This window comes from Cyclopterus lumpus, chromosome 6, assembly GCF_009769545.1.
Source record: "Cyclopterus lumpus isolate fCycLum1 chromosome 6, fCycLum1.pri, whole genome shotgun sequence".
NCBI classification, from domain to species: domain Eukaryota; kingdom Metazoa; phylum Chordata; class Actinopteri; order Perciformes; family Cyclopteridae; genus Cyclopterus; species Cyclopterus lumpus.
Genome location: NC_046971.1, coordinates 11,066,965 through 11,087,801, shown reverse-complemented (window position 1 = coordinate 11,087,801; position 20,837 = coordinate 11,066,965). Strand labels below are relative to the sequence as shown.

Here is a 20,837-nt window from a genome sequence, read left to right as displayed (position 1 = left end):
GAGCCACCCTGTTTAATTCAATCCAGACCCTCTCTGCTCAAACTGGAGGTGGCGTGGCTTACTCTAGCATCCCTGATATGCTTTTATATAAGCCTACTTTAAGACGCACTTAGAATATCAACATCTCTAAACTGTCAACACCTCTGAGTCTGGATTGTGCCACACTGCAGTCTCAACTGTGAGATACGGTGACCGTGAGATTCTGGTGTCACGGCTGTGATCTGATATGAGCCCAAATAGACCTTGAGCCCCAGAGGATCTGGACCACAGATTACATCCCCCTGTTTTCCTGCTGTGCCTCAGGAAGAGGAAAGTCTTCTGATCGACCACCAAAGATAAGGACATCTTGGAACAAAAACAAACAAAAAACAAATATTTTTTTTAAACCTGTACTTGCTGAACATAACAGCAAGTACAGGTTGGCCCAAATGTGTTTAATATTTCTAAAAATAAACTGTATAATTTGCTTACAGGGTTGGTATTACTGCAATTATTATGCAGGTTATGTCTGTAATTACAGCATGTTGACACTAGAGGTCACTATTGTCAAACAGGTATGACTAACTAAAAGAAAGAAAACCTTTTCCCTCAGCTAAACCTTAACATAAGCCTAATCCTTGTTAACCCCTATCTCTTATTTTTTTAGGCTTTAATTTGTTATTCTTTTAAACCCTATCTTCTTAGTTTTTAATTGAAGTTTATATGGGATTTTAACCACACAGAATAATTACTCGTGCCCCTTGTGGACCTCACAAGAAGGCCACAGCTCTGACCCCAACCTAACCTAAAACTAAGTCTTGAGGTTTTGAGAAAGATTTGTCCAAATCTGTCTTAAAATAGTCACCTGTCCATTTAAACATTGAACCTGTTGTAGCTTGCCATAATAATGTTTACCTTTCTGAGTCTATTACGGTAATGTGAGGCTTTAATTAAGCACATCAAGGGAGTATCTTCCAGAGTCAAGACACTTTTTAACTACAATATACTGTAACACAGAACACAGTCAATTAGTTACACTGAAAGTTCCATGAAACGTTGTCCTTTGTCCATATAGTACGTACGTATCAATACGTACGTACGTATCAAACGTATCAATACAATGCAGATATTGATCTATTTAATCTAAAAAAGAAGAATTTTAGCTTGTATTGTAAGTGAAAAATGTGAAATAAAATAAAATTTAACTAAGAACAAAATCATGTATGAGGCATGGGCTGAGTCTTTAGATCCATCACAAATGTGATAATGTATATTACACATTTAGCATTATAAGCCAAGTGGCTCGTTGTTTGAACCGAAGTACACCAGACGGTGGCAGTATTTGAGCAGGAAATAAATCTCTTCAGACAGAAACACTAATCCATATGACTCAAACATGTAAGGAATAATTCTGACATTTAATGTTTATTTACAAATAATACGCTTAACGCCATAGGCGACCACATGCCTTTACAACAAACCAGTGGATTAATTAGCGCGACTGAGAACTATTTCCGATTAAAAAGATTAAGAATGACACATTTGTCATTTACCTTAAAGAGGTCTCTAATCTATTACCTTTCTATACCACTTCCGGTTGTAACGCAATCACTAAAGTTTACTCATCAATGTTGGCGTCGCGTCACATAACATGATGAAAAGCCATCAAATGATCTGCATCTGATGTGGGTCAAGATGTTGTGTTTTAGCTCACTGGAATCCTCTAAATGTATTTGCGTGTTTGTTGTTGTTGTCATTTAATATTAAAGACCAATACATATAATGCAGCAGTGATGAAAATGGTGTCTTTAGCCTGGTGCTCGCAGCACAACTTAATTTAAAACCTGTCAGTGCGTTTGGAAACTCTCTTCTGTCCTTTAATTTAAGACAATAAGGCTGCAGCCAACCTGAATGAGGTCAAAGATTAGGCTTGGGTCGGGGCAATAAATTAAACATCGGATCCTAAATTATTTATATTTTTGTTGCAGGGTGGAGGACCCGGAGCATCTGTATCTTTAATAGTGAGGAGAGAGATGGGAGAGGCTGCGCGTTCACGGCTCCTGTTCTCGCTCCGTGGCGTCGGGCACGCGCAGTGAATCCCATAGCTGGAGAGGAAAAAAGCGCCGTCGGACCTCAACAGCGGCTCACCGGGAAAAATGTTCCCTCCACCGCCCTTCATCAACGCTGTCGATGTCTGCAAAAGTCACGTGAAAGGATCCGCAACATATGAGGACTCGAGTTTTTTGGACCATTAAACTTGTTTGAGAGGATTGTAAACTCCAGGAAGTGATTGATAAGACACAGGAATTGAAGTTAAAATTGGACAGGTAAGACGATTCAGTGGTTAATGGGGCAGTTACTGGAGGTAAAGGATGAAAAAAGAACAATCCAGATCTAAGCTAAGGTGGAAAAACATCGCCTTGTAGTTGTAAACGCATCAAAAGGACATCTTCTATTCACGTGTGCAAAATATACCGCTGTATAAACTGACGTGGGAAATAATGCAATTCAGCTCTTGCTAAAAGTGAAATGTTTTTCGATTAACTGTAAAAATCAAAGGTTTCATCACCATGAAAAGCGCCCGTTTGTTTGATTGTGGAGACGCGCTCGGAGCAGGAGAGACCACCTGACCCTGACGTTGCTGCGAATAGGACTCTCAGACTATATATGCATTTATGCTTTTCTAACGTGCTCAGGCTTCCACACATGTCTTTTTAGTGCAGTACATTAGTTAAAGTACCACGTGAAGCAACAGGAAACGTTGCATGCTATGCGTTGAATCATATTGCATGACAGCAGCAGTGTTCATCTAGGGTTGTTTTTGTTTTCTGCTTCTTTCATTTTACGAATTTTGTCATGGCATCTTGAGGTGCATTAAAGTGCTTTGATGCCCCTTTAAAATAACAACCTACTAATAAAACATAATTAAGTGGATATGGAATGTAAAAGCTTCCACGGTGCATTTCCTCTGCTCTAATGGATGTTATGTTATATATGGTACAAATTTGACCTTCCGTTAATGTCTGATAATTGATGCTTGCAGGTGCAGAAAATGGCGAGACGGCTCCTGCAGCTCCTTGCCTTGTGGACCGCTGTGGTTGGCAATGTGCAGTGCTGTCCAGAGCTCTGCAGCTGCCAGGATAAATTTGCCCACCAGTTTGCTGACTGTGCTTACAAAGACCTGCTGGTGGTGCCCGTGGGTCTCCCCTCCAATGTTACCACCGTGAGCCTTTCTGCCAACAAGATCAAATTACTGAAAAGTAAAACCTTCACCAATATCACACAGGTCACCTCTCTCTGGCTGGCCCACAATGACATAGTTACCATAGAAACGGACACCTTGGCCCCCCTGGTCCAGCTCCGCAACTTGGACATCAGCTACAACAAAATTGTGAGCTTTCCATGGGAGGATCTGCTCAACCTCACAGCCCTGCAGCTTCTGAAAATGAACAACAATGAGATGGTGAACCTACCAAAGGACGCCTTTTCCACTCTCAAAGACCTACGGTCGCTGCGCATCAACAACAACAAGTTTATCACCATTGTGCAGGGTACCTTCACTGTTCTCTCGTCAATGTCTCACCTACAGATTTTTAACAACCCCTTCACATGCTCCTGCAGCCTGGAGTGGCTGAGGGATTGGATCACGACAACTAAGATTTCTGTCCCCGACCAAAATTCAATTGTATGTGACGCCCCTGAACACCTGAAGGGTACAATAGTTACATCGATTCCCAAACTGGACTGCACGGCCCCGACTGTCAAAATAACATCCGAGCCCAACATTGAGAGCACAGAGCTCTATGAGGGATTCATGCTCATCTTAAATTGTGAGACAAAAGGGAGCCCCACACCACAGGTCAGCTGGGAGGTGACCGCAGGAAATCAGAATTTTCTGTTCCCCTTGCCCTCCACTGGAGAGATTAATGATGTGCCAATTAATGATAAAACAACCAACAATCGATTCCTCATCTTTAGAAACGGCACTCTCATCGTCCCTCGCATGAGTATAAAGGAAGATGGAAATTACACCTGCTCTGCGGTGAATGATTTAGGTAAGGCGGAGAGCAGCATTAAAGTGTCTATGGCAGTCACCCAAAAACATGGCAGCGACTCAAATCTCGATTCTACGCTGGACAAGATCCGTCCATCCGTTAAAAATATTGGAGGGACCAAGAACTCCAAAAGCAATGTGATTAACTGGACCAAGCCTAACGACAAGACAAAGGGCAGCTCTGAAGGTTCATCAGACAAAAATGTCGGCACAGGGCAGGTCGGAGGCGCTTCGAAGGTCCCCACCTTTGCGAGCAAGTGCGGCGTGAGAGAAAGCAGCGAATACATCTCCAACCACGCCTTCAACCTGAGCTTGGATGACCTGAAGCAGTACACGTTTGATTTTGGTGTTATTGCATTAGAAGTGTCAGAGACGGAGGCCAAAGTGCAGCTGAATCCGCTGCAGCTTCCCAGCAGCAAATCTAACCTCCACGTGAGTCACACTGAAAACCAGGAAACAGTGAATAAAGAGGCCTTGGGTCTGTACCAGTCCTCATCCAGTAAAAGCACCTTGGAAATGCTCTACCTCTGTGTAAATACAGGGAATGGACACTCCATGGTTCAGTGGTCCAATATAGAGGAGGGGGTTAACGCCTACCGCTTCCATGGTTTAGAGCCTGGCACCAATTACACACTTTGTCTCACCTATGGGGGGCAGGACTGCCAAGTCCAAGTGGTCTTCACCACCAGGAAGAAGATCCCCTCCCTGCTGATTATTGTGGTTGTTAGCATTTTCCTACTGGGTCTGGCCACTGTTCCCTTACTGGGGGCCACCTGCTGCCATTTGTTATACAAGTACCAAGGTAAGACCTACAAGCTGATCATGAAGGCTCAGAATCCGGATCAGATGGAGAAACAGATAAAAGGAGATTTCGATCCCAGGGCGTCTTTTGTGGAGTCAGAGAAAACCTTCGACCCCAGCGAGTTAGGCGAGGGGGAGGGAGAGGCCGATGGGGAGGAAGGAGACGGGGAGGCTGAGGGCAGCGTGGTGACAGAATCTATCCCCGAGTCCTCATCCAAAACCAACCAGGAGGAGTTTGAAGTGGGCTCGGAGTACAGTGACAGATTACCGCTGGGAGCGGAGGCAGTCAACATCTCGGAGGAGATCAACGGCAACTACAAGCAGCCAAGCCGCTGAGCTCCGCTGACGTCTGCGAGTACTATCAACTATTTTACTTTCATCAGCCTACATTCAAGCCGGTAGCTCACCATCTATTACTCCACGTGAACAACGACGGCTTCTCATACAAAAAAAGGTGGATCTTTACAACATTTTTCTCAGAAAGTAGTCCGTCAATCACTTGAGATTGTGAATTTATTCATGTGACATGTGTAGTCTACTGTAAAGTTAAATTAAGCAACATACGTTTACAACGCAAGCACAGATTTCTACAGTTTGTAAGACCTCGAAACTGACAAGAAAGCAGCAAAAATGTTCCCTTTCTGCAGGACAGACGCGGCGTGTGCGCACATTGCGCAAACCGCAACGCGCTGAGTTTTAAAGGCAAATTCTTTTTTAAAATGTATTCACGGTTTTAGAGAGCATTAAAAAACAAAAAAAACAAGTGCCATCTTTTTAAAAAGCGATTTCAAATTAAGTGACAACAGGGACCAATGTTGCTCTTTCTTAGTTGTGTGCATGCATGTGGATGAGAAACGCAATCTCTCATATTGCCATGTCTTCAGGTGTGGACACCGCGCCTCCCACTCCACAGTGATATTTGATTAAGTGAGAGATGCAGTTATTTGGTGTCGGTGCTGACCTGCCCGCTGTCCTGTGAGACCAAAAAAGGGAATTTTCACTTTCAACTGTGTTGTGCTTGACGGTAAATCCCAGGTAATTTACCCACAAAATGTTGTTTGACGTAATGTAAGGCTTTAAAAATGTGCGACTTTGACCTCTTAATTAACGGGTGCTTGCTTACTCTCGCTTTTTACAATGAACGTGTCCATGGCATGTCACGTAGCCGTGTGTGCTTTTTATTAGTGTTAGTCTAGAAGACTTTAGATGTACTGTCAACCTGTGATGTAAAGCGCATGTCAATTGAAATTATTAGTATTATTATTTTTTTACGAGGGTCAGTTTCTATGAAGCCTTAACAAAAGGGCGCACTGTGTGTCTGGCTTCACTGTCTTGTAATTGGATGCATATAGTGAGTTTTTGTGAACTGTTGTAAAACCAAACGAAAAACAAAACCCGTGACCTTTTAAGATTTTTTTACATCATTTTATGTAAGTGGAATTAATAAAACATGAAACTATACCGAATACCTTCTGGGGTTGTCTTTGACCTTGCGTGTGAATTATTTCAGGAAAAATTGAAATTTTTAAAATGTATCCGTAATAAAAAATAAAAAATAAAATAAAACTTATAGCCTACGATTTGATGCCTCCAGTTTAAGTTTTTAATCGATTCCGAAGGCAGCCCAGATAATATTTATGAATGGAGTTTTTTCTTCTTTTCATGCTTTTTCATTATGGGGGTTTGGTTCGATGTCTTCGACATTTTTCTATTATATTTAATAACAACATACGAAAAAGTAGAGCGTTATGCATGAAGAAAGAAAACTGCGACGTTTGAAAGCGATGATCAACACAAAGCCTCCCTTTGTCTTCATCTTCCTTTTGGCCCTGCAGTTCATTTCGCTGAACACAACAGCATCACACCATGCATTTAAATTAACCCACTCTATGATTAAGCATACCAATCATTTAAACGATAAAAAAGAGAAAACGGTCGTATAGTTTTATTTACACAGTAATTTGAAGGAAAATTCAGGTGTTCATATTTTTACTAGAAGTCGACAGGATAATGCAGAGACAACGAGGTAAAGTTGGAGAATATCAGAAACAAGAAAAGATAAATTTAGTGGTTTGAGACTTGAACATCTACAAATAAAACAGAAAATACAAAGTTGAATTTGTCTGGTAGTTCCTATTCCACAGGTTATTGTTAATTACAGAAAATGTGTACAATTGAAAAAAGAGAAATGAATCTCCTGAAAACACCTCATTATGTAAATTAATAAATAGTGAAATAATCTACACATTAATACCCTTGTTAAAAGGATACTTCATCTGTTTTGTTTGGGTGACAATTAATGTGCCTTACCTGCACTGATGACAACATAATGGAAAACATATGCAATTAACCTTCAGGTTAAAACATAAAACAAACTAGTGCCATTCCAAAATAAGCACATAAATGCATTGGAAATTACACACAATGAGTGTGTTCATTGGGAGATCACACACAAGCTCTCACATCAGACTGGAGGCGGTGGCCCTCATATAAACAATCAGTTTAACATGAAGATAACAAAGAGGATGCACACTCTCCAGACAGGAAAGGCTCGGTGAATATCTCTGTGGCGCTATAAGTGCACTTATTTTGGATGAATAATATGACTTTAATCTTGCCCAAAACCAGAAGTACCAATCCTTAATTAGGGCCACATTCGTGTTCAGTTGCTGGCATCTGTCTCTGCCTTCTTGGTTGCTGCCTCCTTTTTGCTCCCCCCCTTGGCACTGCGGTTGAGGCTTCCATTCAGAAAGCTCTCTGCGGCCTGACGCTGGAAGTGCTTCCTGGTTCCCACCAGGGAGGGGTTGTTGACCAGGGTGTAGAGGAGCTGCCAGTGCCGGCGGGCCCTCTTGGCGCTGGACACTTTGAGCTGTTTCTTCTCCTGATTGACCAGCTGGATCCCTGAGGACATTCAGACATCATGATAGCACCAGTGGTATGTCATACATAAGTCCTATTGTCACAAGAATAACAGTCATTTTTTTCTTTATCTTAACCGAAATGGAAAAGACTTTAAGGCCTCTGAGGACCAGCTTCAGAAAGAGTAATAATAGAAAGCAATCATATTCTAATCCTCTAAGCATGGAGCCAGCATATTGGGCATTCCATTAACACACTGAAAGCTTATGCCCCTTGGGCCACATGAATACGAAACAGGCAATTATCGTGGCTCATCTGTGTAATCAGCTACTGGAGAACTAATCGTTGTAATACAATAGATTATTTCTGATAATGCATTTGTTCTGTGGATGGAAACAAGCAACATCTGCACTGCACATGTGTAATTGGACTCAACTGTGACGAGGAAGAAACCAGAATAATGCAGTTCCTGCTAATGTGTCACTATAATGCGTGTGCCTCTTGTCACACATTAGCAGTATAAACCATCACTGCAGAACAAACGACCAGCCTCAAAGTAGGTGTTCATATTTTTTGTATGAATTACATAAATGATACATTGGTTGAATAATGTGTATAATGCAACACCACAAGGACTACATTATCTCTTAGTGAAAGAGGCGTGAGGCTCAGACGTGTGTGGGCACGCTATAAAGGACAGCTGATTAGTTTATGACAGATTTGATTGAGACCAGCAGCAGGACTGTAAATTATTCCACAGTGTGACTCAATTTTCTCCTGACATATTAAATCAGAACGGCGAAGCTTTCATTTCTTTTGCCCGTGCAAGAAAGTGTTATGATCTGATTATGTGAAACAGTGACCTGCCACTAAATTCTCCACCTCTCTGGAGAAATTAAAGACGCTGCACTCACTTTAAATGTAGATATGAACGTTTATCTTTAGAGGACAAGACTGGCCGTTTCTATATTTTTATTCTTGTCATGAAAAGACCAAAATCAACGATGAGTTGATCCTTTAAACAAGTATTGCATTTGCAGCCAAAACCTAATAAACCAGTTTCATCTGGGCCATAGACATCCACTGTCATCCAACAACTATTAAAAACAACATCAATTATTTATCTTAAAAAATAAAAACGTGTGACCTGTTTTCTTTTCAGTAGGAATCAAAGTGCTTGTCTAGGGAACAGGGTAGAGAAGTCAGAAAGGACTCGGAAAGGACTAAGAAAAAGGAGCGACATAGAAAAAACCCGGCCTTATCCTTTAACTGCATGAATACACTGACGCCAGAGTGTGAGATGAATCATTCTCACTGAATGAGTGTGCAGACTAAGATGTGAGTTTTGTGCTACAGACCCTCTTCAGCATCCCGTGACCTCTGTACACAGAGGGCATTGCTCTCCTGCCTCATGGACTGCAGCAGCATCCCGCAGAAGGCCTTCATCACAGGGTGCGACTGGCTCACCTCAATCTTTAGATAATGAGCATAGCAGCGGTAGGCTGCAGACAGACACAGGGAGGGGGGATCACTCTGACTGGGCAAAAGCAATAAACACATAGGACTGCACCCCATGTTGGCTTTGAGGCAATCACACATAATGGGCCATACAATCACACTTCTTCTTTTTTCAAACCACCTGCTTTTTCCGGACAACAGATGTCTTAAATCTGCAGCCATTTCAGAGATCGGTGGGCAATTACAGTCCACAGAATACAGATATCATATGAGCTGCAGTGAGCTGCTGGCAGGGTAAAGTGGAAAGGAAATGCATTTCAGGCCTCGAACTGGGATGAGTAAAAGTACATTTTCTCAAAGGAAATTGCTTCTTTTAAGCCTCCACAGGGAAGGTGGAAAAAAGCATAGTGTTATATAGAAAAGTAAAAGCATGATGTTAATAGCAATGAATATGTTAACAGTGTGTGTCTGAGACTAAGAACAAAAGAATTTCGGAAAATGTAAAATATAATTGCGCAATGAAGCCAAAGACATTGACTTCCCAAGCAATGCCTTGTTTTTTAATTTGAGCCCATATACAATGCACCCAGAGAGTCTAAGGTACACACTATCCTTAATATTAAGAGGTGGCATTGAACCTGACCTGCTGCTTTGGCCAGGTCAGCATACCAGACAGGGACATTGTGGCTGTGCTGATCACCATCTGTACTGTAGAATATCCAGCTCACCTGGGTCAAATGCCTCCACATTGCGGTTAAGAAGACTGATGTCCATGCGTCCCATGTGGACAATGTTGAACAGGGCTGTGATGACCATGCGCCACACTGCCAGTAGCACCCCGATCAGAACATTGACTGGAAACAGCAGGTACGTCAGCAGGAACAGACTACCCCTGTAAAACAGCATAGGATGCATTAAACATAGAGGACAATGATGCAATTATAGTAAAAACATAAAATAAATGAATATGACTATAGTGACTCACCTGTTGTCTAGGTCCCGTGTGCCTGCTGTTTTTTTGATGAAGCAAAACCTGCCGGTGATATGTTGAATCAACACAGCCAAGATAATCATCAGCCAGAAGGGCCTAAAGGGAAGACAATCAACAATCAAACATCTCCTGCAGTGATAGAAGAAAGACAGAAGGCACAGGAATCATGTTGTAACTGACCGAACAATATATGATATAAAGCCATTACTGTGCAACATACAATTCATGGAGAATGATGTTGCTGTTGATTGAAATCATTTACAGGTGTCAAGTTTTCAGGAAGTAAGAATGCAGCCTCAATTCTATAATAACCAACATGCTTTTTTTGAGTTATCCAAAAAACCACGGAAGTGAGATGTGACACTCACCAACATGCTCCACAGGATCTGAAAGAGAATAAGATTCTCTCCGTGCAGTACAGGTATGATGATGAGGAAGACACCGATCAGAAGGCAGAAGAAGAAAACCATGGTTTGGACGATCATGCCTGAAGACGAGAGATCAGAGCTTCAGGGCCTCACAGATATCACAGTGAAGCCACCGTTTCTTATGCGAAACCGCAAGAACAGAATTTGAGAAGTATCCACAAACAAACAGAGGGAGTTATGAACAGACCGAGTGCTAATAATATGGCTTGATATGTTGAAATGTAATGCCTGGCTGAGGCTATTTGGCCTAATTGAGGATATTTTTTGTCTCTGCTAGGGGGACAGTATATCTAAGATACACAATATCTAAGGTTTAGCAGCATTTCTGTAGCAATAAAATAAAATAAAAAACAATAAAAATATATAAAATCTAAAGATACTGGAGATATGTTTTTAAAAAAAAAAAATCAATATTCCTCGACGTTAAGGATTCGATATGCAATTGTACCGATGCAGATGTGAGCTGCAGTGAAGCTGGTGTATCCCATCCAGCAGACCAGTGCTGGTCGCGAAGCCCTGATACTTCTCTGGCAGTTGTAAACATTATAGACGTCTCCTCTGTACAGCCCCTTCAGGTTTGACCTACAGATGCAAAAACACTATCAAGACAATGCAGCACTATGCAAAACACAAACTGATTCATCCATAAATGTTCCAATTACATACTTAATTGAAGAGGTAATTTAGCATCGGATACGACCGATATGCAATTCAATACTCGGCCATGGAAACCCATTTATTTTAATACGATGTAATTTATGGTAATGGGACAGTATTTCATTTCTTATCTTAATAGCCATTTTCTATTCCAGCTGCAGTTAAAGCAGAGTAAATCCTATTTTGTCTGTCTGACTGATTAGTACTCTATTATGTTATAATAACTCCTCTGTGAGCCATCGCATTATAATGAAGGAACCAGAATGAGAAGCACGCTCGTGATTTTTGGAAATCATGGGAAGAAAATAGAAAAAAAAAGAAGGAAAATACAGCACTGTTCTTTTTCACACCTACCGATGCAGAACCATGGACCGCATGAGCATGGCCAGGTTGACCAAACCAGACAGGGTCATTGCTGAGATGTAGCACACTGCAGGGAAAGGAGCACACAGCATTTAGGTTGTTCACTAATGGAGGGTGTTATTTATTGACAATTAGCATAGCACATGTATGTGCAACACGCTCATGAGGAGGGCCATGTAAATGTTCAATGACTCGAATGTGATGCGACTGAATAAATACATGTACATTCTGCATCAACATAACAGAAGCTCTCTGCATCATATTGTGAAATGGTCCAGCAAGCTGATTGGTGAGACACAACTTAATCCCTGTACACCAGTTAGAACGGATAGCCGGCTCCATTTTAAGGAAAGACTTCCACCCTTTGCACAGGGAATTTCAGCTTCTCCACTCCAGACGGAGGTATTTAGTACCACGGTGCAGAACAAAGCGGTATAAAACCAGCTTTGTTCCAGCAGCCATCATGCAGGTGAACACATTATTATTATTCTATTATTATATATTATTATATCGGTGTGACGCTCGACAGTCAACTCTCCCTGACTGCCAACATTACCGCAATAACACGCTCCTGTAGGTACATGCTGTACAACATCAGGAGAATACGACCCCTTCTCACTCAGAAGGCGGCACAGGTTCTGGTCCAGGCTCTGGTCATCTCACGGCTGGACTATTGCAACTCCCTCCTGGCAGGTCTACCTGCTAATGCCATTCGACCTCTACAGCTCATCCAGAATGCAGCTGCTTGACTGGTCTTCAACCTCCTGAAATTTACCCACACTACTCCGCTCCTCCGCGACCTTCACTGGTTACCGGTGGCCGCCCGCATCCGCTTCAAAACATTGGTACTTGCGTACCGTGCTGCGAACAGATCGGTTCCAGTCTACATCCAGGACATGGTCAAACCGTACACCCCAGCCCGTTCACTTCACTCGGCTTCTGCCAATCGGCTTGTAGCTCCTTCACTTCGAGCTAAACACTCAACAAAATCACGACTGTTTGCTGTGCTGGCTCCTCATTGGTGGAACGAGCTCCCCATTGTCTCTACATCTTCCGTCGCAAACTAAAAACACATCTTTTTCGACTATACCTTGAATAGGGAGGGTAGAGCCGTAGTAGCATTCTAGTAGCACTTAAATGTCCCTTACCGATAGCACTTTGTTGTTTAGCACTTTAGTAGCACTTAAATGGCACGTACGGATAGTACTCTGTAGTTTAACGTTATTGAAGAAATTGTACTTGCTTGATTCTTGTTGTTCTGAGTTTGGACTCATGGTTTAATGCACTTATTGTAAGTCGCTTTGGATAAAAGCGTCAGCTAAATGACATGTAATGTAATGTAATGTAATATCTCACTCACCTTCTACACACCAGATGTAATGAACCACTATTCTGACCACTTCATGTTTGTCCGGGGCCAGCATAATCTTGAAGCCAGCTAAAACGTTGGCGATGTCTTCATCGACTCCCAAACGGGCAATCTGGAGCTGCGGCACCACTGCCGAGATCAGTAGAAGACCCACCTAAAACAATAACAATAAATAAAAAGGAATTACTGGAAAGGAAAACATCAACCAACCAAGTCAATCAACTTACCATCAGGTGAATAGAGTGTCTAGCACTTGGAGTCTAATATATATGGCACTTACCTGATACAGGGTAATACATGACACCACACAAGATATAGCCAACTTCAGTGGAAAACGGAAAGCTGTTTGAAACAGAAGAAGTTGCAGTTTTAATTTAAATGACAAGACAACACTTGAAGGCATAACCAGACACTACACAGGACCAACCTTTACCTTCCTCTGGTGTATAAATATATGACTTCACAGCATCAATTATTCTTTGAGGGAGCTTTGGCGTCTCTGAGCTCGATGTGCTGAGGTGAAAGGTAAACAGAGGCACACATTTACACTTCAAGGAATTCATGAGCCCTTTTTGCCATCATCCTTGAATACATCAAATACACATAAAAAAGTGTTTCTTTGTTGGTAGAGTCATACATTCTCTACAAATGGAAGATAAAATACATTATTTGCTGGTGCTCATTCACCTACATTCTTTGCATGACACTTTGGTCCTTTGCATCGACTGTATGTGGAAATATTTACAATTCTTCCGACCAGCAGAACAAATTAAGTTCTTTACAAAAATAGCACAAACAGGTCGGCAATCCTTTTCCTCTAGATAGTCTCCATTCCACACCATTATTGATATTTCTATTGTGATAGATATATTTTGCACGTAATTGTCCTCAGATAAAAGTAAATTTTTCATTTGGACAAAGAAGGATCGGCTGGATGTGGGAGTAGTTCATCAATTATAAAATCTTATTATGTTACACCTCAAACTGTTTAAAATTGGCACAAGATGATAAATGTTATAAATGTAACAAGAACATGGGCACATTTCTCCAGTAAATGTTCGGTGCGATTATCACTCAGAGTTGCTGAAAACAATCTCAACTAGAATCACCACAAATGTGTCCTTTCAATCTGTCAATCTGTCAATCTGTCATACCACCAGATCACTTAAAAAAGTAACATCCAGCTAAACAAGTTACGTGAATCCAAGTCTCTTATTTTAGGAAAACAGCTCACAGACATTATACATCTAAAAGACAAACATGACATCTAACAATGCAGCAAATCACATGTGTTACTGATAATAGGCAACAATTCTCACCAGATTTTGATGGGCTTCTTCTTGAGCACTTTCTTCACATACTCTTTATAATAGCTGCTGCTGAGATCCTAATAGAAAAAAGTGGACAGCAATCATGAAAGGAACCACATGATATTGTAAATAGGTTAAGATAGTGCTGCAAAGTTGAATTATACGATTGAATGGATTTTTGGGTTAGGTTTTTCAGTTAGGCCTTCATATTCCTGAACTCCTTTGTAGGTACGTGGCATGAGGTAGTGTTTCAATCTGAACTTTGGGGGAACATGTGGGAACAGAATTGGTTAAAAAATAAAGCTTATTTAGATAAGTTTCCGTATCTGTGTAAATTTATGGTGTCAGGTACGTTCCTGTGGGGTGGAGGGGAGGGGGGGGGGGGGGGGGGTGACACTCGGGCAAGTGCCTCAGCCTCAGCTTTGTCACACCCATACTGAGATTAGCATCACATAAACACAGCATTGTGTCTCCTCGGTGAAAAAACAAGGCAACCTTTTCATAATCTGCTCAAGAACATAACGTAAACCAATAACGTCAAATCTACTTAAAATGATTAGACTGGCATGCTGCGTTGGACTTCACATTTTCCCTCAGCCTAGACTGTATGAGCTTGATAAGCCCCTTGATTAGAAGGTGGCTTATAAAGGTTCCTCACGTGCACAGATTCAGAAGAAATGTGCGTCTTAAGAGAGATTTTTTAAATAGTTCTTAAGCGAATGTAGAAAATCGATCTTGTATCCAGTTTGTTGCGTAAACAGGCCAAACGATTAGTGTTATAAGGGCTGTACAAGCAACCTGAAGCAGACATGGCAAAGGAGCTGCACTAAGATCAAGACTTACCTCTGAAGCGTTGTTCTTTTCGGTGCCCTTTAAGCCCTTGAATAGGAAAAGGGGATACTGGAAACTAAGGAATGCCAAGCAAGCTATCTGGGGCAGGCTGGAGAAAAGAGAGTAGTGCTTGTGTATCTGCAAAATAATTAAAAAAAACTTTAAATTACCTAACAATTTGTTTTCGGAGTTTGGGGGACACACTAGAAATACATGTTGAAACGACATTGTATTGACACAAAGTTTTATTTTCTAAATGCCATAGAAAATGCTCACATATTTAAAATGTGTATCATTAAGTTTTGACACCAAATGCCGTGATATAATAGCGTGTGATTTTTCTTTTTTTCATGTTTAGAAATAAATACTATACTAAATATAATATTTATTAAAATGTATTCTGTTGTCTTCACGTTGAGTTTAGTCATGCAGATGAGCTCAAATGTTCCCTGCAGCGTTTGGTGTGTGCCAGCTCATGGTGGGATCATTGCCACTATTAAAAAAAAGAAAAAGAAAAGGGGAGCCATCCAAAGCCTGGGTGTCTCTCTTTCCTGACACACACACACTAAACAGATTAACTGTGACAAAGCTTTTGATTAAGACCAACAGACAGTGGAACTAATTATTTTGAGTCTCAGAGAAAACCCAAACAACGTGGACAAAATCTGGGATTAAGTAAGGTTAGAAACTCCAACCATGTGTCCATCTGAAAAGCCGGATATTCATCTTTTCAAATCACATCTCTTACATGTGCTACAGACCAGCTTTGTTTGGCAATTAATGGGTTTCCAGACCAGAACTAACCTGCGTTTTCTCTGAAATAATCCTTGAGACTCAGACAGATGACACATTACTAAGAAAGTTAATCCAGTGAAAATCTAGACAATATAAATCACTGTAATCCTCATGAATCTATTTCTGTCATCTTTACTTACCAGAGGTGTTCTGGGACAGTCAATCTTCTGCCAGACCAGAATACCAAAGTGCGTCCAAGACAAGAGGCTACCAAGTACATAGCCAACTTTATTATGCAAAGTACCACATGCCAGGAGAGGGTAGTATAGTGCGGGGTAGTAGAAGACTCCTAGAATCACCCAGTTCTCTGCAAATACAACAAAACTGTGTGAAGACTAAGCACAGCATCAGAAGCAATACACACAGATTTGTGATTTACTAGAGACTACTACACACAATTGAAACTTTGAGAAACAAATAATTATACTTCGGTTATACCCTTAAAACACCTTTTCTCATAATGTGTGGAAACTATGAGGGATCTAATATCTAATTCTGCTGCATAGTCACAACATTTTCTAGTGTGCTGAACCTTGTTCTTTTGGGGATTGTGTGAAGTAGCAGGGAACCGACTCCTTAGAGTCAATTCTTATGTAATTTCATTTCAGAAAAAAAGCTTATTGTAAAGCTTAGTTGAAAATAACAAGAGACACATGGAAACAACATAATCCAATTACATAACACAAATATTTTATACAATTAATATTTATGTGTCCATTTGATGCTGCCTAATTATCCGTTATCCACTTGTTAAAACTACCAAAATAAACATTAAAAAGTGTAAAAGAATTTACAATCGGTGTAAAAAGTGAATGCAAATTTGCTGATGCTGGTGCAGGAAGAACCAAGACGACTTTCTCACGTTTATTCTCTGTGTCTGTTGTGAAGGGGAGGGGGTTCGGCGATATGATCAGGCCCCACAGTTTGCACAGGAGCACTCCAAACACAGCCACTGCAAGGCCCTTGTGCTGAGTATGATCCAGGAAGTTGACCGGACTGTGAAATCAAGCAGCAGGTATTTAGAGCCCTTACGTTACCAGCCTCACATTTGAATGTCACTGTCCTATAATCAACTATGAGTCTTAAAACTGGGTTGAGAGTGAAAAATCCATCACAGTTTTCCAACTCAATTCACTGAGCATGAAAGCTCTCATCACCACCAAAACTCCACAATTACACACATTCACACCTGGAAGTCACCCTGTAGGACCACCTGTTGGCCACTGCGCAACTCCAACCGATTTGGGGGCCAATTGCTGAAGGGACAGCAATCAGCAAGTCAAACGATGAAATTAGTGCCTTTGTACTATTAATTAATTCATATTATATTATATGTTTTTTAGTTTATATGAAATAACCAGATGGTGTTGTATACTCGTGTACTTGACAAATGAAAAGTGCTGACTATTTTCTTAACTTTAGTACAGAATAATCCGATTTTCTGAGAGATTTTAATTAGTATTGCTCGTTATTATCAATTTAGACTACGTACCGTGTACCATGATATCTGGATATGCGAGTTCATTAAAATACAATAAATTATCAGAAAATTATTACCCAGCATTACCCTGCATCTCTCTGCAGAATGTTCACTGTGTTTATGAAACATAACAATATGGAAATGAATGGAAGCCAATGAGTGACAGGTAAAAAGGAAATCAATCTATAGATCTGCTTTTTACGGAGGACAAAGATCAATAGTAATGCAAATGATATGCATTTTACTAGGCTAGACCAAGTCAAGTTACAAGTAGGGTCCTATAAAAGCAAGTCATTTAATAATGGTGCTTATTGTCATTCAAGAAAGGAGACATAGAAGTTAAAATACAGCCTCACCTGAGTAAACCTGTGAGTCCTTTCTGTCTGTCGCCCGCCTTCGTGCGTCTGGCTAGGATTGCGAGGATCAGCATGACAACGAGCTAGGAGGAGAAGAAATGCCAGTTAGCCTCATCTACACGGTAGCATGCAGCTGTGGGTTCCCCAGAGTTCAGACATGACCCCGCAAACCTGCCAAGCCCCGGTGTCTCATTAGTGCTCCCCATGGATGTGGTCTGAATGAATCGTCATCAGTCAGGATCACTGACCAGAGAGAGTTCAATGGTCTGTGATGACCTGTGACACATTTAGGAAACATAAGGAGGACTGCCTTGCTCTAAAATGGGACAGTCTGGACCGACTACAGTCTTTAAAGCAGACATCAGACGGTGAGAAACTAACCTCATAGGAGTGAACATTACTGGATCTCACAGTGGTCGAGCAACAAGATTGTTAAATCTTCTGCACTCGTGATTATCTTCGATTCATTTTTCATTCGTATTACTCGATTCATTTGATGCGAGTGCAATTACTTGGAGAGCAAATCTATTTTTATATTAGATATATCAAGTCACCATTTTGGGTTCAGGATCTCGAGAAAATAAATCATATTGATAAGCACATTAGACATATTTTGTAATGTGACTCGTTCAGTGTGACCCTGAATGAACACCTGGATCTGGATCATGTGGTTTTTGAACCAGGCTCCTTTTGCATTAAAACCTGTTCCCAACTTTTGAGACATCCTGTTAACTAATAGCCAAACAATGAACGAAAACACTCCGATGCATAACTTTATCACAGGAAACAAAATCATCATATCTCTAAGGCACATCACAAAACATGCTAAATGTCTGAAAATAAGATGTGATATCAGGCACCCAGTGAATTTGAATGCCAGGACAGCTTAATGTTGCATCACATGAATCCAACAGAACTTACAGATATTGCAGTGATGCATATGTAGAAGAGCCTGTCATCAGCAGTAGGGTCACATGGAAGGATTATTCTAAAAAAAGGAACAAAACATACACACATGAAAAAAACAATCAAACTTAAGACTCTAGGATTTGAGTCACTGAGCAGACCCACACCTATAAACCTTTCACACGTCACTGTCAGGACCATTTGGTGCTGGAAACTTTGTAGCTGAAATCCCACAGCAGAGATTTGCATTTAAACGGATTGGTATCAGCGTGACACGGGAAAACAACAAATGCCTATGTTCAAGTTCCTGTACACTGGAATGCCTGGTCATGGGGTAGTTATTACAACTTTGATGTTCAGAGAAGGCTTCATACGTGATTGATTCTAGTTTGGGAGAACATGCTACATTCACTGTGTGATCTGTGAGCATAAAGATGGCAGCTTCCAGAATTAATGTTTTGACATTTTCCACAACAGTCACTTGAATTCGTAACATGGAACTCAGAGAGCAGAGTGTGTCTAAAATAAATGTAAAAATTCTCATTCCGGGCTGGCTGAGTGAGCTACAGTAGTGACAACACAAACACTTTTTACACCACAACTCAACACAGTTTACACAACAACATATTAACAGTTTATTAGGTTAACAGGGTGACAAATGACATCGTATTGCTGCTCTATTGCTCATCTGAGGCCATTTTAAAATATAAATATTATATTAATAAGCTGGTGAACATCCCAAAAAGAACCGTAAATACTGCATGTGCCCTGTTGCATTGTGGGATGGGCCAGGAGCAAAGAATGATGCGATAAGACTGTCAGTTGCAGCTACGAACTGTACATCTTACTTTGTATGGTACACTACATCTTCTTCTTTTTGAAAATATGAACAGTAAAAACGTAAACAAATTATTTTGTCAAAACTGTCATACTTTTTATGGGTGCAAAACCTAAAACCTGCATTCGAGGCATGAAAATGAGGCAGCTTCTTCTGAAATACTGAACAGAAACAAGACCACACATTGACACCGGCACGGTAGAAATGTGCCAAGTGTCACCTAATATCTCAATGAGAGCTGTATCTTGAAAACTTTAAATACAAGTTAAATAATGGACAAACTGGACATTTTGAGTTTTAGACAAACAGAAATAAAACATACAAAACTAAACTAAGTTGAGATTTAAGCCTTCAACAAGGTGAAGAGATTGTACTTACTCTGCTTCAATTTTGGACGGCAACGGATCCAGGTCTGGATACTCATAGTCAACTAGAGCATCCTTATCCATTGTGCTGTCTCTTTTTTAAACAGGTCCAACGTCTTACAGGAGGCTGGAGTACTTTTAACCACAATCTTTGCCGACACACTGCTGCGATCCACTTGACTCAAGAGTTAAAAGAGTCTCCCAAGTTGGACTCAGTTGCTGCTGCAGAGGCGTCCTTGCTTCCCTGTGTTTGGTCTAGCCCTCACTCCGACTCAGTTACTCTCCCTCAGTCTGTATTCAGGTGCCCTCGTCCCACTGTGGAGCTGAGAGTAATGTGACAAGTCCTGGCTGCAGCGTGCTGCCTCCACCCTGCAAAGGCCCTATTTCAGCTGAGGGTTACCACCACACTGGGATCCTGGGGAGAGAGTGAGAGGGGGGCAGTGTGTGAAAAGAGGGAACAAGTGGAGATCTGGGCAGCCAATCTGGAAGGCCACCTGCGATTTACAGGGATTACATCTACTTTTGGGCTTGTGTTATTGGACCTGAGGCCGATAGTTGACGAGGTCAGATATGCAGAGTTATAAAAACTCCAGCTACTGTAGGACTGTGTGGGTAGCTGGGAGCGATGAGCCTTTCCTATCAGAGCCGAGTTCCACATTGATGGTGGAACCAAATAAAGTACGATGGATGAACTGCATGTTTTCAGGACGGACAGTCAGATCACACCTCCCTACATAACTCTGCACCTTCAGCCTGATAAGGATCAAGGAAAGGTTCATTCAACCCAGTACTTTGTCTTCCGCCGATAAATTAAAATAAAGATGTCCAAGGGCATATATTTATGTGGAAATAGTTTTCAAAACCTGCATCTTTAATTTCCCCCACTGGTATCAAGTTATTATGTTGTATAAAAGAAAAATATGGTTCATCTGAAAACGGGTGATTTCCAAACAGTAATAAAAGTAATCCTGTAAACAATTGATAAAGATCCGAAAGA

The 20,837-nt window shown here is 41.1% G+C and overlaps 2 protein-coding genes across 2 annotated transcripts; one reads left to right on the top strand and one right to left on the bottom strand.

Moving 5' to 3' along the window:
* Positions 1 to 1,963: 1,963 nt before the first annotated feature.
* islr2 (immunoglobulin superfamily containing leucine-rich repeat 2) lies at positions 1,964 to 6,302 on the top strand. The gene is made up of 2 exons (XM_034535646.1): positions 1,964 to 2,306; positions 3,023 to 6,302. The coding sequence occupies exon 2, from the start codon at positions 3,032 to 3,034 to the stop codon at positions 5,168 to 5,170; it is 2,139 nt and encodes a 712-aa protein (XP_034391537.1). The 5' UTR covers positions 1,964 to 2,306; positions 3,023 to 3,031; the 3' UTR covers positions 5,171 to 6,302.
* A 539-nt stretch (positions 6,303 to 6,841) lies between these two features.
* stra6 (signaling receptor and transporter of retinol STRA6) lies at positions 6,842 to 19,924 on the bottom strand. The gene is made up of 17 exons (XM_034535647.1): positions 19,854 to 19,924; positions 18,653 to 18,719; positions 17,732 to 17,814; positions 16,758 to 16,891; positions 16,036 to 16,202; positions 15,113 to 15,238; positions 14,279 to 14,346; positions 13,393 to 13,472; positions 13,240 to 13,301; positions 12,951 to 13,113; positions 11,582 to 11,657; positions 11,019 to 11,152; positions 10,513 to 10,629; positions 10,137 to 10,239; positions 9,880 to 10,043; positions 9,052 to 9,195; positions 6,842 to 7,735 (listed from the first exon to the last, which is right to left on the bottom strand). Exons 1-17 carry the CDS (start codon positions 19,922 to 19,924, stop codon positions 7,497 to 7,499), a joined length of 1,998 nt encoding a protein of 665 aa, XP_034391538.1. The 3' UTR covers positions 6,842 to 7,496.
* Positions 19,925 to 20,837: the final 913 nt, after the last annotated feature.

Bases quoted from the DNA above. Each gene is read 5' to 3' on its own strand.
- islr2 (XM_034535646.1), top strand. From the start codon at position 3,032: ATGGCGAGACGGCTCCTGCAGCTCCTTGCCTTGTGGACCGCTGTGGTT.
- stra6 (XM_034535647.1), bottom strand. From the start codon at position 19,924: ATGGATAAGGATGCTCTAGTTGACTATGAGTATCCAGACCTGGATCCG. The intron at 18,720-19,853 runs GTAAGTACAATC...TCCTTTTTTTAG, and splicing joins CCGTCCAAAATTGAAGCAGA to AATAATCCTTCCATGTGACC. The intron at 16,203-16,757 runs GTGAGAAAGTCG...TTGTATTTGCAG, and splicing joins AACAGACACAGAGAATAAAC to AGAACTGGGTGATTCTAGGA.